Raw genomic sequence first — 19,647 nt, forward strand, 5'->3', positions numbered from 1 at the left:
ATTATTTGTACACATCTTTCGAGTAATTGAAGAGGGTGGCAATATGGGCTTGTTGGTCGGTCATGGTGTAATGGTATCTGGACAGCGCAGCAAAACACGGACACAAGAAGAAACGAAGGCGAAGACAAGCGCCAACTATCAACAACAAAAATTTATTTCCGAGATCGGTAGTACTTATACACCCAAATAACCACACCCAGAAACCCCCACATCAAGGAAATACAATAAAACCTAAATGACATATCGCAAATGTGGTCAACTTTCATGGCACGCGCAGATAATCTAACTATTTCGCGGACAACGATAGTGAAGGTTTGCCGATGCATTGGTCAGCGGCCTCTGTTGAGAAAATCTTGCGTTGGTGAGCAAATCCTCTTAGCCGCTGACCATTGCATCAGCAACCGTCACTATGATTGTCGGCGAGAGATTTGGATTATTTGCGCATGCCATGGAAGCTGACCGCATTTGCAGTATGTCGTTTAGGTTTTCGTGTATTTCTTTGATGTAGCGGTTTTAGATTGTTTTCATGCGTCATGTATCTTCATGGTTGTTATCGCTGTGCACGTGGTTGTTTGGGTGCATAAGTACTACCGATCCCGGAAATAAATTTTCGTTGTTGATAGTTAACGCTTGTCTTCGCCTTTGTTTCTTCTTGTGTCCATGTTTTGCTGCGCTGTCCAGATAGCACTCCGTGATTTCGAATAATTTTTCAATATTTCATATTTCCAACTGCGCACTATCAAGCACAATATTGGAAACAAAACGCAGTAAATTTTTAACCTGAATCAGAATGCTTGCACGCTTGAATCAAAGTGCTGAAACTGAATTATATCACTGGTATTTGGCAGCTAGCAATAAGCACGCCAAAATAAGGGGGGAAAGAGGAAGTTACAGCATACTCGTCTCATGTACAAGGAAAAATTTTGGTTCCAGCGCAGACCAGTGTTTGCTGTCCTTCTTGATTCTGTGTTTGGTGCGCATCGTTGCAGCACTCCGTTTTTATCACATCACCGTTAATTTCACATTACGGGCCCTTATATAACGCTAACGAAGTGCTCATTTAGGCAGGGTTGCTAGTTCACTTGCAATAAGCCTTCATTATATCCAGCATGTCCCTTCAAGACGTGACGGTGCTCAAGGCGTACTTCACCCGCGTGAAAAGCTCTGCGGGTCAAGTCAAGTCAAGCGAGAACTGCCGAATCTTTTTCTTCTTTTAAGCACGCTTAACATGTCCCTCAAAAGATGTTTGACGCGTGAGACGACGCACACGCCCCCTATAAGCACAACGAGGCTAGACGACCAATTTATTTTTTTCTTTATTATATACCAAGAAGAACAAGAAGAAGAAAAGTAAACTTTATTGAAAAGAATGGTCCGGCAGTTTTGGATGTGGTGGCGTCAGGTGTCGGCTCGAAGTCCTTGGATCCAGGCGGCATATTCCATTTTTTTTTTCGTGATCATGGCGTTATAAGGCGCACAGCGTACACGTCACGAATCTCCAAAGATAATCGCGCCGTCCGATCGATTCTAGCGCGCAGTGAACACTGGGCATTGTCCGATGATTCTGCCGTGTGACCCCAATGCCGGGTTGTCATTTGCAGGCGGCTATCTACATCAACAGTGGTGGCGTGAACAGCGCTGCGTGTGGAGGGGCGCTGGTTACGGACAGGCACGTGGTGACTGCGGCACACTGCGTCGTCGTGGGACATCGAGCGACGAAGTACGTATACCAGCCATGGCTTTGCTGACGGTACACTGGTCGTCAGCACACCGGTCCCCATTAGGCGCGGCGACACATCTCACTTTTTGGGTACCATACCAGAACGATAAAGCGAAAATAACGTAGCCACCTACAACGTACAAGCAACGTGCTTTTGAATATGTTCTTTAAATGTCTGGCGACCACTCAGAGAGTACATAAGCGTGCAAACTGTGTTTTATTGCGATCGCAATTACACGGATACTCCAGGCGTATTTCTGTCGTCGTCGCCGCCGCCGCCGTGATGTTCCGTATAAAACCCATGAGGGATGTCATCGTCGCCGCGCGCCGTATGCTGCATCTACTAGTAAAAGCGTAAAAGCGTGCGCCGGTGAGCCGATGATGGTTCAATCTCACGCGCGAAGAAGGAAAAAGGGGAGGAAGCGCGCCGTGTTCCGTCGCACGCAAGGCGTGGGGGAGGAGGGGAGTGATGGAGGTCGTTCTACTCCGGCGGCTGCTGTGTATGGCGCAGCCGCGCGTGGTCGCACGGGCCCTATCTTGAAAGCAATCTGCGTCGCAGCCAGAGTGATGATAGCTTCGTGTGCGCTGTGTTTTCGCCACTTAGATCGCGTTGAAGCAAGAAACAGCACGAAGGTCGATTCGCTCGCTGCTGCTGCCGCGCTTCCTTACTCCAGAGTTTTGACAGCGAGTTTCCGCGGTCATCGAGTGAGGTGTGCTCATGTTTGCGTGTGCGTGTGTGTTACCATGCTTGCTAATTTAGTTAGTAAGCGAATGTTTACAAGTTTATATGGCTGACAAAACTACTATTCTTGCTTCATATAGCTGTCTACTAATTTGCTTTCGCAATCGATGCTTCGTATTTCGGGCGAAACGGTGACTTTTTTTTCTGTTCTCAGTTTTACCTTCTCTTTGTAAGGCAGCAAACTGGGTGTCAACCTAAAGTCCCTTCCTCTTCATTTTTCTTCTTATTTCTACTTGGAGTATGTTTGAACCGTCCACTGAACGCTGCCGGTTCGAGAAAGCTTGCTGCCTAACGTACGTGCTAGACAGGCCGGCAAGCAAGCTTCCGCTATTCGCATGTCTTGATGTGAAAAATAATTCATGCTTAACAATATATTAAATTCTGCGTATTTACTTCCTAAAACCACGGTTACGAGAGATATGGTAAATCTGGTTACGATACACACGGTAGTGGGGGACCCCGGAAAATTTTGATCACATGGGGTTCTTTAGCGTGCACCTAAATCTAAGTACACGAGGGTTTTGCATTTTGTTTTCACTGAAATGTAGCAGCCGTGGACTAAATCGACACCGCGACCTCAAGCTTAGCACCGCTACGCTTCGGGAGTAATATTTGATACTGGGGTCCAGAAGCTCTTTGCAGTCATGAGACATTAGAAGTGAGAAATTGGCGGGCTATTCTAGCATGTGCGAAGTTCACGCTTTGCAGAGAAGCGCGGAAGTTACTTCACAGTTTTAAATTTGTGTGGCAGTACCCTTCCCAGCTGGCAGTGCATGCTGCGAAACAAATTGTGTCGAACTAACGGTACCTACTAGAGGCGCCTACACACGTTGTAAGGCACCCAGCGTGCGCTATTGAAAGGCTAATGGAAAGTACCGTGAACGTTTTATGGGCTTAAGCTTTCTATTCGTCCGTGGTGAACTTAAAGCACTGGTTTTCACAAAAACTTGTTTTTCAATTTGAAAACAATAATGCTAATTCGCAGACCTTCTATCAGTTGCATACAGATCATTCTCTATAAAACCTAACTGAGACTGCCTTCATTCCTGCGGCACGTACTTTGCTCGTACTAGCAAAACACGGGAACACCGTGTCTACGTCGTAGACGCAAAGTAGTTAATGATGGCTTACGTAGTTTCACATTCAAAAGAGAGCACCTGGGCTCTGAGTAACGCCTTATTCCAGGGTGAAGTGGAATAATTTCGACCACCTGAGGTATTCCGTCATTCACCTAGCGCTACCTTACACTCCAGCAGTGAAACAGTGGCTTGGATCCGAATACATATGCGCTGCGCAAATGTGGAGGAACGTTGACTGTCAGGTTTCATACGGTGTGGCCGCTTGTGTCCTGAAGTGGCTTTCTCGTGCAGCCTGCCGGCATCTTCGTTCACTGTGCGCCTGGGTGACCACAACCTTGTGAGGAGCGACGACGCGGTTAGCCCCGTCGACGTTCCTGTGTCCAAGGTGGAGCGGCACGCCGACTTCGTGGCGCGAACCTTCAAGAACGATGTAGCCGTCCTCACAATGGAACGTCCCGTGAGGTTCAACAAGTTTGTGAGGCCCGTGTGCCTGCCGTATGGTGATGACTTCAAAACACGGGACCTCAACGGATACCACGCATTCGTCACCGGATGGGGAACCACTGCATTTAGTAAGTTGCTTTTGCAGTCATCATCGGCAACAATATGCAAAAAAGAAAAAAAGCGCTCATTAAGGAGGTCAACACGCGCCATTCGTGTCTCAATTACTTATGTTTCTATACGCCTATCCCCATCACCGTTTCCAGGTGATGTGAGGAATGTTCAGTGACACTCTGGTTTTCTCGTACCAAAAACATCTACATGGACGATTCCAGACAACTTTCCAGAAAATAGATTCTCCATTGTCTTCGAAAGGTTGCTACACGCTATAAGGATATCGCAGAGGTGCGCCTACAGTTTGTACGAAAGGCGACGGAGGAGAAACATCTGCAAGCCGTTATTATGGTTGTATACTTATTAGTGCTCCTTTCTTCTATTCTAGCCTATCGTCCCGACAAGAATAAACCCCAGCTTTTAAATTCCTATGTGAGCTCGAGGACGAAGCCTGTGTTTCCATCAGCGTTGGTGGAAATAAAAATACTTGACCACCAACACGGCCAACTCTAATTTTCGCGCTGGAGGTTTCCGATACAGATCTGACACAGATGAATTTAGCTCGGGGATCAGCACGATATGTTGGAAGCACGTGTCTCCTGCTTCTTAATTTCACTTATACATAAGTTAAGGTGCTATGAATGATAAAAATTACTGCAAAAAATATTGATTAACAAGAAGAAAATAGAAAGGCGCCAATTCCTTTGAATCTTCTCTTCGATCTTAAACTGGTTGCAAGTATTCATAATTCCAAGGTCATTTATCTTTTTTTTTTCAACTATATTCTAGGAATCACAAAATAATGCAATATAATCTAGGTTAATCAAACTTTAGAAATATGCGAGTTCCCAGAAGTGTTGTTTTGTGAGTGAGTGTGTCGAAGCATATGAAAGACCCTGTGTTCAAAAACGGCCAACCTTTGTCAAACTGAATGCATTTACAGAACAAAAGTAACCTTAAATCGTGAATAGGAACGCACTGATTGTGCGCTTAAGGAAACAATTAGATCTTCGCTACTCGGTACAGCCATAAAATTCCCGGCATAAATACAATAAAGCTCCTTGTTTAGCTGCAAACGATATCTAACCTCGGTCTTGCCTCGACGCTAGCTACTACTAGCCTGCTACCCTTCTAAAAGACGACTGGATTGTGGGACCATATTTGATTGTCGAGTGAACGTTTTGTCCCCTTTCCTTCTGACTGTGCGAAGCAGCAGGTCAGATCATGCTAGCTGAAGCCGATATCTCTTCATTTCCTATAATAAATTCTCTCTTCCCTCTTGTCCAGTGAAAGGTGCTGTGCGTGAGTGGGCATCATGTCTTATTATTTGTTTTAATTTTGTTCACCCTTCCCTATTGTTGTGTAGCAAATCATATGAAAGCAGGTTAACCTTACCCCCTTTCTAACCTCTCTGTCATTCTGATATTAACTATCGCAGTTTGTTTTCACTGCAGCCTTCAATTTAGGCGAACAATTCTAGCATAGCTGTCCTTTGGTTTGGCGAAATTCGTTGCGAGCAATGTTTTGACAAGGCAACCGTTACCAGTATCAGTAATGAGTTGTCTCCTTTTTTTTTTAGCTTTAGTGGCAGCTCACGAACGCCGTGGCACTGCGGCACCATCGAAAGTTGTATCTGTGCATAGGCTTCGAATCAATGTGAGAAAGCAGACTTGCAGGCTTGATAAAAACTACCATTCGATTGAGAAACAACTCCGATTGAGCGAATTGATTTTATAGAATTGTTGCGTGCGTGCAAGTTGGACAAAACTGTTCTTCTTGAGGATTGGTCATTCTGATGTGTATTCATTACAAGCGAATGGAAGGTGTTACTAGAGCAGGAATAGAATTCAGGACTGATAACTAGAATGCGTAACGAACAGAAAAGCACCAATAGTCCCGCAGGGACCAGTCGACAATAACATATATATTTTTATTGAATTAGGTAACACGTGGAGCTTGTCAACACGATGTTCCCTCCTTTCCCTATTTTGCGGCCTTTTTTTTTGGAATCGCATATTAGATTCCTTACTTTTACACAAACAGTCCTAACGATTGCAGCGTATTTCTTAAGTTTCTGTCAAACCATAGTGTCGCTTTCGAGCGAAATGTACACTATTTTAACATTATTTGGGCGTGTCAACCATTCATTGATTATTTGTTTTCGGTATATTTGTGTTACTACATTGTGCCGGTGAAAGAAACACTTGTGAACTATCGCGAGTATTTTCACCACGTCGGTAGAAGTGTGTAAAGCCAAGAGCTCCTACATTATAACTACTATATTTTGCTCCTCGAAAACTAGTCTTTGACGGGGCACGTAGGCTTGCTTGATCATTACACCACTTCCACAAGAACGAAGCTGAGGTCTGTTCGTTTTTCCTCAATTTACCTCAATTAAAAGCCGCAGAAGGTAAAATTAACGTTTCGATAAATTACTTGCGCAGACGGGGAGTCCAGCGATGTTCTGAAGGAGGCACAGATCAAGATATGGGACGAGGACACATGCAAGAAGGCCTTCCAGAAAGAGGTGCCCATCTCCTCTGTTTATCTGTGCGCAGGCGACGGCAATGGACGCCAGGACTCCTGCCAGGTGACTTTCTTTATGTAATATATAGGGTGGTTTTTACTTAGTTGCACTAATTTTTGAAAAATTGCCTGTGGCAAATAGGAAAATTCTAACGCTTATTACTCGATGAGGTGGCCATTAATTCTACAAGAAATTGAAATAATTATTTTAATAATTTTCATAATTCCCCTAATTAACTGTTTAAATAATTACTTGATTGCACATATTTCAATCTACGAGTTGTAGCTCGGGAGTTCGCAGTGCATATCCACTTCGAACGAACTCCGAGAATGAAAATGATTTCGAGATATGCACAGTCAAGTTGTGGTACAAATGCACTGTTCCACTTCCTTCTTTTTTAAGAAAACACTGCTTAATGAATTGAAGCCCAAAATTAACTGGGCCATCAATTCGTTCGATGGAAGTTGATACGCCTTGCGAACTCACCGGCAGTATTTCATAAATTGCAATACCTGCCGTAGTTTAATTCAATAAAAAGATAAGTATAATTGTGTTAAGCATTTAATTAGGCATTTTCATTTCTAGTAGAAGTAATGGTCGCCTGATCGAGTAGTTTGGCTTGAAGGGTAGAATTGTGCTATCTTCCACAAGCGATTTTCTTTAAATTTGGGACACTTATATTAATGTCACAGTTTCGCCGCACAGGCGAAGCATTGATTGCGAGCACAAAGTATTAGACATCTACATAAAGTAAGGTTAGCCGTTTTATCAGCTGCATAAACTGCTGTAAAGATTCAGCTACTAACTAAATGAGCCAGCACTTCACCACGCACGCTCAGGCAAACACGAACACAACTAACTCGATGACCGCGTACACCCGCTGTCAGAACGCTGGCGTGATGAAAAGCGGCAGCAGCGGCGAGCGAATTCCCCTTCGTGCCTGCTGTCGCTTCTACGCGAACTATGCGCGCGATCACACAGCGCACACGAAGCCATCAGCTATCTCAGGTCTTCTAGCCTTCAAACCCAGCGCCTATTGCCTCCAAGATCGCGCATGGCCACGCTCAGCTACTGCAGCAGGTGTAGAAGAGCAGATGCGTACTGATCTGCACCCTCGCCCCCTCCCCCCTCCACTCCTAGCACGCGCGCACGTCCCCGCTTACACTTGCGCGTGTGGGAAGACGGCGTGCACCCTACCCTCCTTCCTCCCTTGCGAGCACGAGAGGACGCCTCCGCTTCAAGCCACCATTCTTCACGGCTCACCCTCGCAAGTTTTCGCTCGTAAATACGGCATACGGCGCTCGGCCGCAATGTTATCGCACTTGGATTTTGTATGGAACATCATGGCGACCCCGAAAACGACGAAAATTCACGTGGAGAGTCCACATAGTGCTATCGCAATAATAAAAAAAAACACCTAGTAAAGTTCAACCAGAAAATGTGCCGTATGCCCTATCGTGACGCTCTTGTGTGTAGCGAAATAGTCCCATGGAATATCAACATGGCATAGATACCATCTTTCAGAAATTTATAATAATCTCGCACAATTTCCTATAATTTTTATATTATCTTTATCAGAAGCTTGCGCGTTCGAATCACGTCCGGGTGACCACTTTAACGAGGGGATCCGGAGCACACGAACTCTTGTCAAGGCAAAAGCCATTCCGCTTTAGCGCTACCGCTGCTCGAGATAGTTCGTCTTTCTCGACCCCAGGGCGCCACCACAGAAACATGTGGAAGACCCATGGGGATATTGAGTATTTGCATACTGAAACGTTCCAGTAGCCTAGGAAGCCATATTATCGAAGCTGTTCAGTAGAAATGAATGGCATTTCTGCTTTCGACGTACGCAGTTGGGACCAGAGCACTCACCCTTTTCGTACCAATATATAGAATTTCATTTGCTTCGGCTGCCGCTCTCACATTACCCTCATTACCCTGACTAATTAGACGGCTGGCCACTTACAAAAAGCAAGCCACTGCGTCACAGACTTCCATCTTTCTCAGTTTTCATGGCTTTGAATCCGCTGCAGCGTTCTTTAAGGTGAAGTGTTGTTTTAGGCGAGCGTCTCCTGTATATCTTTGCTGTGCGAGGTGTTGCATTTGAACGTGCTTGCGGATAATTTTTCTGTCCTCTTTAAACATTGTCAACGCTGTTCCCTTCACCGATATGGAGTAGTAAACCAAACGTTAGTTTGTTTAAACTCATGATTAGCATTCATTCCATGAATTGTTTCTCTTTTCAAAGCGTTGCATACGAAAAGCGGACTTGTTGAGAAACAGCGACTTCGCTTGTTTGGGACGCTACAGCTTCTTTATGTCTTCGTGTCCAGTTTCAAACACCAGTACAATTTGCAAGGCCAATAATCCTGAAAAACCCAATTTCGGAATGCGTGAACAGCTCCAACAACATGATCGGCACAACATTAGACCGATAGCGCAGTGATAGGAAACGAATTGTCTTCTACACTTTGTTTCATGTGCAGCGTCATTCAACAGAACAGAAGCCTTATATGCTTATTGGCGGTAACATATAATGCACCGTACGCAGCAATAGAAAGATTAGGTCCTGTGTCATCGATTACGTAGTCGTGTACCCCTTATTCTATTTTTAAACAATCGGCGTGTTTTGAGCCGGCAATGGAACGACCGAAACCGCTACACATGCTGCCCTTGAGTGCCCAGTTCTTGGTCGAGTCCAAGCCTTCCTCGTGCTGCTGCGCGCGCTTAGGACAGCTGCTTTGGGGTGTTTATGTCACAGACTTAATGTTGCGTCAATTTTTTGTGCTTTCGCTTCCCACAGGGTGATTCAGGAGGTCCGCTGGTGCTGCCGGACGATGGCCGATTTTTCCTCATTGGTGTCGTGTCGTTCGGCAAGCGCTGTGCAACGCCCGGCTATCCTGGTGTTTACACGAGGCTCACGGAGTTCTTGCCATGGCTAAGCGAGAGGCTCCAATAGAAAACCACCAAAGCCCTCCTGTGGACGACACTCCGCCACCGCCTCGGGCCTGCCTCCTCAGCCTGCTGCTCAATGCACGCCCAGAAGGAAGCAGAGTGGGCATTGTTATGTGAATGCGTGCATACCGACGAAAGTGCAACGGAATGAAACACATCTGAGACGGCAAAAACTAGGCTCCCGTCTCTGTGCCTTACGGGGTCTAATGACGACGACGCTGTTTCGACTCTCAATGTCATGCGAGTATGCGAGGCGATTATTGGATCGCTCCGTTTCACATCAGGAATACTGTTGCTCCAAGTTCAGCTTCACAACGGCAGAAGCAAAGAACTGTTTCACTTTGACCTATTTTTTTTTTTTTTTGTATCGCAGGCATTACATTTACAATACTTTTCTGCTTTACTCAACTCAAAGGCAGAGTGCAGTGTCTCCATTGTCCTTACGGTATGTGCCGCGATGCTGCAGGCGGCAGCCTTGTTGAACAGCAGCTGACACCTTCACCTCGCATTCTATCCCATTCGCTTACCTCCATAGGTGTCCCTTCGACCTGCTAGTCCGTCAAATGTGATAATCAGCGGAGGAAATCAACGGCTTCACAAGAGCACGCTAAGTTAAAATATTAAACAAAGGTACGATAAGCGTCGATGCTGTAAGAGGCTAATTTAGGCACACCAATGATGTCCCTGATAATACTCAGGAATTTCTGACTCAGCACCTGCTTAAGATAGTGCTTCAGCCTATAGACAAACCTACCGTCTGTCTCCTTCGTATTTTAATACTAATCTTATGCTTTCGAAAACAGTTTTTCGAAAGTGCGGTATGACAGCAAGGCCTCAGCTGATATGTTTGTACAAATACATGATAGAGGAGAAATGTAATGCCGAAACTGGGAATCAGTCGAGATACAAAAAACAAAAGGTTCACGACCGAATGAGGGTACTGTGTTTTCTTTTATTTGAAACAGTTTTGTTATATATTCCACATAACTTCACCAGGTGTCGATATTTCAGAACACGCCGTTGTAATAAATCAGGTCACCTTTCTGTATTCAAGCTTGGGCGTAAGAAAACACCTTGCTTCATCGCTTGAGATGTTTGTGTTTATTTATTTCACCTGTATTCTTCGCTACACATATTCCAGTTACGCAATGGATCATTGGCATGCATAGCACGATAAATCATAATTTCTTCAAGAGGCACTCATGCAATGGGGGAGAAGGAAGAAGACGTACAATACGTCAAGGATAAAAGCAACAAAATAAGTGTTATCGTACATTTGCTAACTGAACAGTTTCGTATAGACAACAAAGTGATGACCCTGAAACCACCTTCACCAGTTCGTTCGCAATTCACCTTCGAGGGCATTTCACTAAAGCATATAACGTTTGTAGAAGTCAAGAAAAGAGGGCACTCATTAGAGAATGTGATCCCATGGTTCTAACTTGACAATGTGTAGCATTGCTGCTTTTAGATGCTGTCGTGTCAGTCATAAGTTCACCTCCTTGCTCCACCCACAGGAATCACGCGACATAATGTCGCCCGTATGTGGTCCTGAGCGGCGAATTATGTCTCACCGGTGAACAGCAGTTGTCTCGCAAACAAGGCACAAACAATTCGCGCAGCTTTGAAACAAAGGATTCAGTGACGCCTGTTATGACGCGCTCCCGTTTTTGGTGTCGTGTCAATTTTGCTGTCTCGACGAGCAAGCGTAACAACTCAGCATTACTCTGTGCGAGGCTGCCATTGCACACTGTGAAAATTTCGTGTGGACACTGCTTTGGCAAAGTTTCTTAAGCTTGTGGTGTGACCACCGGACGCTACCAAGATAAGGATCTAAGTAAGTGATTGCGGATATTTAGCTTTAAATTTTCCTCAGTACATTGATCAATGATTTTTTTCTTGAAGTTTGTCATAAGAAAATTCTTAGTGCATTCTTAGGTAGTCTTGTTTTGAACATCCTAGCGTTCATTTTATAGTGCCGTGGAACTGACAGTTGTTGACCACACAAAAAATAATAAAACTGCATTTCAATCTTTGTTAAACACTGTCTGACTAAATTAATGACGCGTGAAGAGGACACTGGCAAGAGATACCCAAGCTGCGATAATACGTCACCTGCTCCAAGACTCCAACTGAGCCTTAAGGGGTCGAAACAGCAGTGCAACGGTGTGTTTCTTGGTAGTACACGAACCGAATGCCGCATGCTGAGCATGCTCTATATATGAATGATAATGAACGAACAAAGAAGTCACAACAGGAACTGTGACAAGTGGAACACATTGTTTGGTAAGATATTTTAAGAGGCAACCTGTAGAAAAAAAGCATTACCACCAAGTCCTTCTTGGCTCTGACAGTAAAAGTTCGTACTCAAGTTTCAACCCAAACTTTCGAGGTCTCTCGTGATTCTACTGAGAGAATGTCGTAGAGAGCCAGCAGACGCCATAAACTACGGCAATCAGAGCTTGCAAGAAAAAACAATTATGCTCGAAGGAAAACTTCCGCGCAAATACAAGATCCCCGCCACAGTATTGTAAGTGTAAGGATACAGAGGAGAGGACGCCAAACTTGACAAAGCAGTGAAGTGAGATTAGTCTGTGCTTGTAAAAAGCTTGCACTTCTAACGATATAAAAAAACGATACCTCCCCTTAAATCATGCAATGCCATCAGTGCTTTGACCTCTTGTTTGCTTTTTAAGTTGCAGTCCATGCATCTTTGCGAGGGTGAAACTGTCTTACCAGCATTAAAACTCGCCTGACATGATGAGTCAAGCTAGAAACGATAATTTTGATCGCACTTGTCGAAACGCATAGGAGACGCATTTTACTACAGCGACAGTTAAAAGCTCGAAACCAGGTCTGCTGTGTCCATCCGCCCAAAGCATGAATAATTTCCGTTGCACCTTTGTCACAAGGCCAACTCCTCAACTTATCCCTCGCCCCATGGCCAAGAACAATAAAGCTTTGCCCACCACTGCCACTGTTGATCTAACTGATGCCCCTGCTGCAATGTGCTTTTGCGAAGCGAATTCTCTAACCAGTGCTCTGTGAGGCAGTTCTGACGCTTGTATATTTGAGCACTGTTTTGCCCGTCACGCGGACTCAGAGAGTGGCGGCGTTTGTGCGCGTATTTCGGAGGCCATGGCAAGCAATACTTTAATGCACGAAGACAACGCTGTGGGCATGAGTACTTCTCTTTGGGCACGACGGTGCGACATAATGCAAGTTTAAACGGTAAGCAATGATGACGACGACAAGGAACACCTACACAAAGGACCAGTGACGTGCTAATAACACGAAAAAGACACCAACTAAAATACAACACGAAGTAAAAACCTCCCAAAAGACCTCCTTCCAAGGAAGTCCCCAATTACCTCGAAGCAACTAAACTCAGCCTTCTGCAAGCAGATAAAATGATAAACTTGTGGTGTCGCCGAAAAGAATGTTCCATGACAAGGCACTCAAAGCCGTTCAAGAACTTCATGTGCATTTCAATTGATCCAAAGGAGTGCAAGAAATTGGCCACTGGTAACTTAGCAGGCCTACATATGGGGGGCCTAGGAAAAGTTGCGGAAAAAGCTATCACGGGTTCTTTGTAACTCTTTCACGGCGAAAACCCACAAGCCTTCCCACCCTTTCCGTGCTATTGTTTCAGAAAGACATGCGTGGCAGAATATCGTCAGTCCTTTAGCGCCACCTTGGATATTTACCCCGTGATGATCCTTTTCATGTTGGTAGTACAGCGCTGGTCAAGTGAAAGTGCTCTTTCTAGAGGTGTGCGCCGTGTCGGTTTCGACCAGCGGTGGCGTGGTGGTCGTTTTTAGTCGGCGGCGGTGGCGCCATCGCCGCGGCGCGGGGTATTCATCGACGCCGGTGCACGATCATATTTCTTTGGCGGGTGCGGCACCGGCGGCGTGGAAACCGAAACCAGAAATTTAAAACGCCGTTTCGCTACATCCTTCTTTGCTAAACTGGTTAAAGTTCTGGCCTTTTTGTACTACGAGCTGAGAGGACCGAATACAGAGGTGTTGAAAGTGAGAGAACTACAAAACGTTTTGCAAGTCTTTTGCTCTTCAGCAGACATATTTTTAAAAAATGGGCACATGTCTAGAAGCATACGTGTTGAGTGTGTTTGTATATTCTTTTCACCACGAATATGAAGAGCATTGTTGTTGCGTCGTAGTCGCAATTGTTTTCCTTTTTGCAATACCTCGGTTTATAAAATAGTTTTCCATTGAGCTGAGCAAAGAGTGAGTAAATTCGTCTAGAATTGCTAAGCCAGCACCGACGTACGTGACCCCCTCTAGATATGTTAACCTTGCTTCCACTTTTTTCTGAATGAGATTGTGTTTGTACAATAAGCTTCACATAAAGAAGGACCTCTTCTATGACCAACTTTTGCTGGGTTCAGCCCTTAAGCTGTCAACCAATCCGCAGATGTTATAACGCACATTCCCAACTGGACAATAAGTGAAATCACTTGTTTTGATTATTAATCACCCTTTGCTCATGTAACTTTTCTTATAACGTCCTTTTTCCATGAAGAAAAAAGAATCAAAATACTTTTCTTTTCTGCAGCAGGTGAACATCATTTTTTTTCAGCTGATAGATGTTATGATGCGGTAGAAAACGAACTTACTCAATTTGTTAACTCGTCATCACAAAATTTAATGAACGATGTGTGGATAAGTAGACATGCAGCCATTGCTGGGATGCACAATAACTTTTGACAAAAATAAAGAGTTCTCTTTTAACCTGCACGTCGAAACTATTTTATGGTTCTGCGTGGCTATCGGTGTCACTTGCATTCAATTTTTTATATGAGCGCTACAAAGAAGCAGCCCCATGCAATAGACATGTAAAAATACTTCTTTTACGTGTAAAAATGTAGAAAAACGCCTAATCCAACGGCCGGAACGCGAAAACTTCCAAACGGCATCTAATACACATCGGTGCCAGAGATTTCTATCTTGCTACAAGTCGCATCTCTCGCGTTGACGCCCCTATCAGACATATCGCAGATTTTACCCGCAACTACAGTGGCCACGACCCTCCAGCAGTGATTCCGACGTTCCGAGGCCGCTGTTTCTTCTCGTTGCGCTATATTGCTCTTTCGCAAATGCTTCGGAATCCCACGTTGTGCTCACTTGTGACGACGCGCATGCGCAAACGAGTGGAGAGCAGGGTTACTTCTGTTTGTACTGTGCCGTTCATTGCTCTCCTTGGTTCTGTGCTTGGTTCTGTGCTCCGTGGTTCTGTGCTTGAGGCGGGCAAAATAATTGAACAAGACAACACAAAATCTCCAACGATGCTGGATTGGCTCAAAAAGAAATCTTCATCCCTGTTTATGTGGTGCGCCGATCTCGCCGACAAGAAACATCGGCGGCGGCGTGCCGACAGCTCGCCGCACACCTCTAGTTCCTTGCCGTCGCCTTTTCGCGTTCTGCGTAAACTATCAGTAGTAGGGTTGTTCTCCTGAAGATAGCCGCGTTCTCTGCGAGAGCATGCTGATGTCAATAGTACACGACTTCAGGGCTGGAGGAATCGCCACTTAATTCTGCCGTTGAGGTTAGGTTTACTAATCGCAAGAATATTGCAAGCTCAGCTATACGCTTTGTTTTACCGCGACACCGTTTCTTTTTTTTTCATCTACATTTCGTGGCCGTGTATCGTCGGCGTAACCATCATGTCTTTCATAAACATCAGGCTTCTTCGGCAGAATGAATCACCAGCAGGAAAAGTCCGCTTCTTTCCACACAAGTAGGGTATTTAATCGTCTGGCAGTTTCTTCAACCAGTCTACGCGACCACATGCAGCAATATGGTACGTGTGTTTTCTTTGCTTTCTTTTTTTTTTTACATTGCTCCGCTATAGAATATGTGCCCACCATGTGTTCTATCCAGGTTCCGGGCATGTAATGGCGGTCATATTCACCGACGTTGGTGCGCCGTCATCGTCATCCTAGTCATCGCGTCATCATCATCATTGCAGTGCTAGTTTTGTGCTGTGGTCGTCGTCTCCCTCATCTTGCCGTTGTCGTGTAATTAACCACTCCTACTACTTTTCATTAGGTGGCTGTCTGCCCTTCATTTTTTTTTTTGTACACTGAAAAATGCTTGAGAGAGAGAAAGAGAGTAAACATTTATTCGGGCCATCGAGGTCATTGCTCTTGATGTCGAGTGGGTGGTGTCCTCATTCCAGGACTCCACTGGTCATGGCTGATCAACGTACTTGCTGGACGAGAGCTTCTTGTCCCACCAGGGTATCGCCGGTCAGCTGTATACCTCCCACCGCTCAAATGACCTGCTAGGCGTCGTTAAGTGTTGAGGTTTGCCCCCGCCCCTGTGCCTAAGCTCTTTCTATAATTTTTCTTTCGCGGACACCACTACAAGTAAAGCTAAAAAAGAATGAAACGCGTCATGAAATGTCCTTAGATGCACCTAAATCTGTTGACACGCAGCACAAATATGTGCAATACTCAATGTTTCATTTCCATAATGTAAGCTATTCAAAGCTTCATTTCCACTAAGTTGAAAATCCTTGTTAGGCCCTTCCCTTCGGCATCCAGTCTAAGTTCTTTCTCAGGCCCTAGCAGCACATTCACTTTACATTTGCAATTAAAATATGGCAGAAATGTGGCTTATATACAACAGGGCTTGAAATAAGCACCAAAAACTCTTCTATACGTTTTTCCCACTGCGAGGATATGTGCTCGGTTATGCTTGAAGTGAACACCAAATATTCATTATACAAAATAAGTTGTTTTTCTAGTTGATCTGTTGTACCAAGGAAAAGTCGCTCTGTTGTAACACCAAAGGTTCGGACTCAATGACCCATTCTTCATCCTAAGAATCGAGAGGCAAATCCGTAGAGCTTTTCTTTTGTATGTTGAGTTTGCCGTTGGTCGGATACTTTCACTGATGATATGCGCAACAACACCATTGGCTGGAACTCGCTCTTACAAACAGTTCAAGCGTAAGTGCTTTTAATTTTTGTAAATACGAGCCCTGGTAGGTAACCTTGCGCTTGTGCTTCGTATTTTGACGCCTTATATTGATATCATACTACTTTCGTTAGCGCCATGGATTTTGCTACTGCTTGCTGAAGCGGTATACATAAATATAAGAATTCTGAAATTTTGCGTGCCAAAACGACGATGTGATTATCAGACACGCTGTAGTGGGGTGTGGGAAGGGGTGAAGGAAGGGGGGCACTGGAATTAGTTTCGAACACCTGGCGTTCTTTAACGTGAACGCAATGCATGGTACACGAATGTTTCTTTTGCGTTCCGCCCCCATCAGAATGCGGCCGCCACGAACGGGATCGAACCCTTGACCTCAAACTCTGTAGTGCAATACCATATGGCCACTGGGCTTTCATGATTATATTGCGCTTAGTGTTACACTGACGAACGTGATGGACACGACACGGGCGTACGTTGTGCTACGTACGTCCGCGTCCTGTCCTTCACGGTCGTCAGTGTAGCACTAAGCGCAATATAATCATGAACGTCCACCGACTAGCCCTGTTTATTGCTTTACTGAAAACCACTGGGCTACCGCAACGGGTGCTTCAATAGACAACTTTAGTTTAACATTAGCATAATAGCGGGGTTAAGGAAAATAGCGCGTTACCGTTCCGTTAAGGAAATTTGCAGGGAGCGAGGGTTAGGATAGCGTGATAGCATACTTTCCGTGTGGGACGCTATTCAACTATACTTCAAATCTCACATACAAAGTGCAGATACGCGATTTTATCTGTTCACCGAGCTTTGCGTGTGCGTCTGAAAAGGGCTAGTGACAGCGCAATGACAGCGGGGAGCGCGTCTTAATTGTACTTTCCATGTCTTCCGATCCATGCGAAATCACTAGTCCAAGCCTGCCGTTCACTGCCCCCGAGAGCTCCCGATCTCAGAGACCATATAATGTCGTACCTATTTCTCGACTTCGCCGATAAGTGGCGCAGAAATCCGGGAACTTCTCCCGGAGCTCGGTGGCGCAACCCAGCGCCCCGTTCCAAAGGAGACGCTCATAACATCCATCCATCTATCCATTTTCCGGAACAGCATGTTCATTAAATAATTAAAGATGAAGTAAATTCTACAAAAGCAACGCCAAATTCAAACCGGGCGGCCGAGACAGCCGCCATATTTTTACGTAAACAACGTAAAGACGCAAAGACGCTAACGTTAAATCTGAGAAGTCGCGCGCGTACGCTAAACGTTATAGGTTGTTTAGCGCTCTGCGCACCCGCATTTCCATCCTGCTATACCGCTAAGCACCCTATTCCACTAAGCACTCAAAACTAAAGCTGTCTAATACATCCAGGCCTTTACGTCTATCGTCTCTGGGCTACTGCTTTAGGGGAGCCACGGTGCCGCTTGAAATCAATCTTGCCTCGTTCCGTACACTTTTCGTGCAGTCCCGCTGTAGGGCGCGGACAGCTTTCGCGACACCAGAAGCGCGGAGCTTCGGCGGCAGCCGACGGTCCCATTGCGCGCCAATAGGTCGTTAATTGTTTCCTCATCGACCCAATGCGTGGCACAGCCCGTATCTCGCGTCTCGCGTCGACGGTTCTCTCGACGTCCTCCCTCCGCCGAAAGCCGGCCGAAAGCAAAAAAGAGACGAGCAGCCACTCGCACCGAGAGCGAAAGGAAAAGACCCGCACCCGCTTCGCGGGCGAATTCACCGCAGTCCAGGAGTCTCGCCGTCGGCGAGCGGCTAGCCAGCGCTAAAAACAGGTGGAACTCGTAGACTGGCCCGCCAGTAGTGTGGTGCCGATGGTCGACGAAAACAGTCGCCCGTCTGCTTCTATCAGTGGAGAGCCTGCAGCGCCATTGGCTGCCTGTCCCGAGTTGAGACGAGCAGGCAGGCGGGCACGTCCGAAGGAAGCAACAGCACGTGCCTCTCTAATGGTATGCGAGAACTCTGGGCACAGTACAACAGTGCCGTGACCGGGATTTCGCTCGCTGCTTGACCCGTGAGGCGTCGCCACACCACCACCGGGCGGGCGAGCATACAAGGCAGGGTGGGCAGGTCTACAACGCGAGCCTTGCAGAAAAAGAAAAGGAAAGGAGGCGCGCCTCCTTTTTTGCCTCCGGCTGACGTCAGACGGCCGCCGAAGGCGACCGCACGTGGCGGGAATCCGGTTCTTGCGACGCCTGGGACGAGGAAGCGGCGGCGCCTTGACTTCTCGCCGACGATCACCGTAAGTGCGCCACCGTAGTCGGCGTGGCTTGGCACCAGCGCGCTTTCGCTCGCCCTTCCTCGGTTGGGCGGGCGCACGACTTTCGCTAGGCCCAGGCAATCCCGGCTGATGACGCGCGGCCGAGCCTTTCTTCTTTTCCTGCGACAAAAGGATAGCCACGGCGGTGATCCTGGTAGGACCCGTTTCGGAGTTGTGAAGCAGTCGAATCCGTGAAGCAGCTGTGGAGTGCTACGACCGAGCGTTCGCTTTTACCCGCAGCAATGTTTGGGCGAGAAATCTTGGCCGAGACGAGCGCGATGGCAACGCGCACCCAGCGTGTAAACTGAACTCGTCGCGGACGTCCCGACGGAAGGCGGTCCTGGTGCTTCGTACGCTTGCGTCGCGCGGATGGGGTCGCATAATTTAGGGCCGCGTCGCAAGGTCGCGAGACGTTTCATTGCTGGTTCTTTCCGGCAATCACCGGTTGTTCTCGTTTTCGCTGATGAAACTGTCTCCACTACATTGATGTGCCAAAAGCACATATAGTCGCAAACACTTGTTTGCCGCTTTAGAAGTGCAGGCAAGAACATGAGCATGAAGTGGCGGTTTTTAGCATGAGCTGTCATTTACAACTATAGTTAAGTTCTATGAAAACGTGCACTAATTTTAAAGATACGCCATGATTATTTGATGCAGAGCACAGTATATTTTCAACTATAGCTTAGTGGTCTTGGAGGTGTAACCCTTTGTAGCTGAGTTGTAACCGTTTGTAATGGAGTTTTAACCGTTTGTACTATTGTAACCGTAATTGTTTTCACTTGTTTTCATTCATTTTCAATTGCAATTCACATTGTCCAGGCCTACTCCTTCTGGAATTCCCGACATT

The 19,647-nt window shown here is 46.1% G+C and overlaps 2 protein-coding genes across 3 annotated transcripts in view; both read left to right on the forward strand.

Moving 5' to 3' along the window:
• The window catches only part of LOC126532125 (clotting factor B-like), a 54,928-nt gene extending 43,308 nt beyond the window's left edge, over nt 1-11,620 (forward strand). Inside the window, exons 10-13 of the mRNA XM_072288370.1 lie at nt 1,602-1,720; nt 3,833-4,113; nt 6,541-6,686; nt 9,427-11,620. Of these exons, the coding sequence (XP_072144471.1) occupies nt 1,602-1,720; nt 3,833-4,113; nt 6,541-6,686; nt 9,427-9,582 (702 nt within the window). The 3' untranslated portion in view covers nt 9,583-11,620. The remainder of the gene's footprint in view (nt 1-1,601; nt 1,721-3,832; nt 4,114-6,540; nt 6,687-9,426) is intronic.
• A 6,990-nt stretch (nt 11,621-18,610) lies between these two features.
• LOC126532126 (venom protease-like) overlaps nt 18,611-19,647 on the forward strand; it is a 48,656-nt gene continuing 47,619 nt past the window's right edge. Inside the window, exon 1 of one of the 2 annotated variants that reach the window (XM_072288425.1) lies at nt 18,611-18,782. The gene's annotated coding sequence lies outside the window, so the exon portion shown is untranslated. The remainder of the gene's footprint in view (nt 18,783-19,647) is intronic. The other variant, XM_072288423.1, reaches the window with a different exon arrangement.

This window comes from Dermacentor andersoni, chromosome 5 (genome assembly GCF_023375885.2).
Source record: "Dermacentor andersoni chromosome 5, qqDerAnde1_hic_scaffold, whole genome shotgun sequence".
NCBI classification, from domain to species: domain Eukaryota; kingdom Metazoa; phylum Arthropoda; class Arachnida; order Ixodida; family Ixodidae; genus Dermacentor; species Dermacentor andersoni.